Here is a 1759-nt window from a genome sequence, read left to right on the forward strand (position 1 = left end):
GTTAGTATACATATATACACACACACACACACACACACACACACACATATATATATATACATATAACTAGTCGTTTGCCAGATTACACCGATGCAGATACACAAGCATCGCACGTCTGGATGGAGACCACATGTTCCGTACAGATACATCTCGATCCATTCTGGGAGGCATATAAGCGTATGGTCATATATATTACCCGTATGGTCATATATATTACCCGTATGGTCATATATATTAACCGTATGGTCATATATATTAACCGTATCGACATATATATTAACCGTATGGTCATATATATTAACCGTATAGACATATATATTAACCGTATGGTCATATATATTAACCGTATGGTCATGTATATTATATATCACTGCTGCACAAACGCATTCCCCATCCACGCACACACCTCATCGAATATCACCCATCCGACATCGCGCACCAGATCGGCTCCTCTGTATAACATTGACCGCAGAATCTCTGTGGTCATGATCAGACACGACGCCTCCGGGTTTATTTGCACATCACCTGCAACGGTGAGCGTATACGCAGAAGGCAGTGAGTGAGTACATGACATCAGTCACTAGTAAACCCTACAACCCTATACGCAGAAGGCAGTGAATGAATACATGACATCAGTCACTAGTAAGCCCTACAACTTTATACGCAGAAGGCAGTGAATGAGTACATGATAGTCACTCTCTGAGTGGTGGGGTAGCAATTGAGGTAGAAATACGATGGTACAGAATACTGCATCGAGTGTGGTACACCTATTTTTTTTTGGGCTACAGTAGCACCTGCACCTATTTTTTGGGCAACAATAGCACCTACACCTATTTTGGGGTAACAGTAGCACCTGCACCTATTTTTTTGGGCAACAGTAGCACCTACACCTATTTTTTTGGGTCTACAGCAGCACCTGCACCTATTTTTTGGGCAACAATAGCACCTACACCTATTTTGAGGTGACAGTAGCAGCTGTACCTATTTTTTGGGGTAACGTAGCACCTGCACCTATTTTCTGGGCAACAGTAGCACCTACACCTATTTTGAGGTAACAGTAGCACCTGCACCTATTTTTCAGGGTCACAATACCACCTATCCCATTCGGCGTAGAGACTACCCGTACATAGCACGCACCTGTGAGCAAGCCAACGTCCTCAAACGTATCCTTAAAGTCGCGGAACTTCTGATTGGACAGGGCCTTGATGGGGGACGTGTAGATAGCTCTCATCATGTGTTGCGCCGCTAGTGCTATAGCGTACTCAGCCACGACTGTCTTACCCGCAGACGTGTGGGCTGCTACGAACACGGACTCGTTGGCTTCGAGGCGTAGTATCGCCTGTGAGAGGAGAGGATTTGGGGCAGGTTAGGAGTGAGCGAGAGAGACATGCTAGATACTGCAGGGGAGCTATAAGAAACCGGTGACACTAGGTATGTGTTTGAGGATATGGGATAGATTGGGAGTGTGTGAGAGAGATATGCTAGGTAAGGCATGGGGGTTATAAGAAACTGGTGAAACTGTCTATAAATGGGATGTATTTATTTTTAACTGAAAGGCAATGACAACTAATAATATATGCGACACATACGTTGCTTGTGATGGTAGCTGTATTCATGCACAGATGTGCGTACGTCTATTTGTATTTGTTTAAAGCATAAATACAGGTGTATATATGTGAACATGTGTATGTATAATAGCATGGATAGAGGTGTTTATATGTGAACATGTGTAGAATATTCATAATAATAATAATAATAA

General features: G+C 42.9%; 1 protein-coding gene across 1 annotated transcript; it reads right to left on the bottom strand.

The window, feature by feature from the left end:
- Positions 1-367: 367 nt before the first annotated feature.
- On the bottom strand, positions 368-1339 carry SARC_14994 (hypothetical protein; the record flags this gene model as incomplete). The annotated part of the gene is made up of 2 exons (XM_014290873.1): positions 368-525; positions 1138-1339. Coding segments are annotated over 2 exons (360 nt in total), but the record flags the coding sequence as incomplete, so codon positions are not given.
- Positions 1340-1759: the final 420 nt, after the last annotated feature.

This window comes from Sphaeroforma arctica, assembly GCF_001186125.1.
Source record: "Sphaeroforma arctica JP610 unplaced genomic scaffold supercont1.5440, whole genome shotgun sequence".
NCBI classification, from domain to species: Eukaryota; class Ichthyosporea; order Ichthyophonida; genus Sphaeroforma; species Sphaeroforma arctica.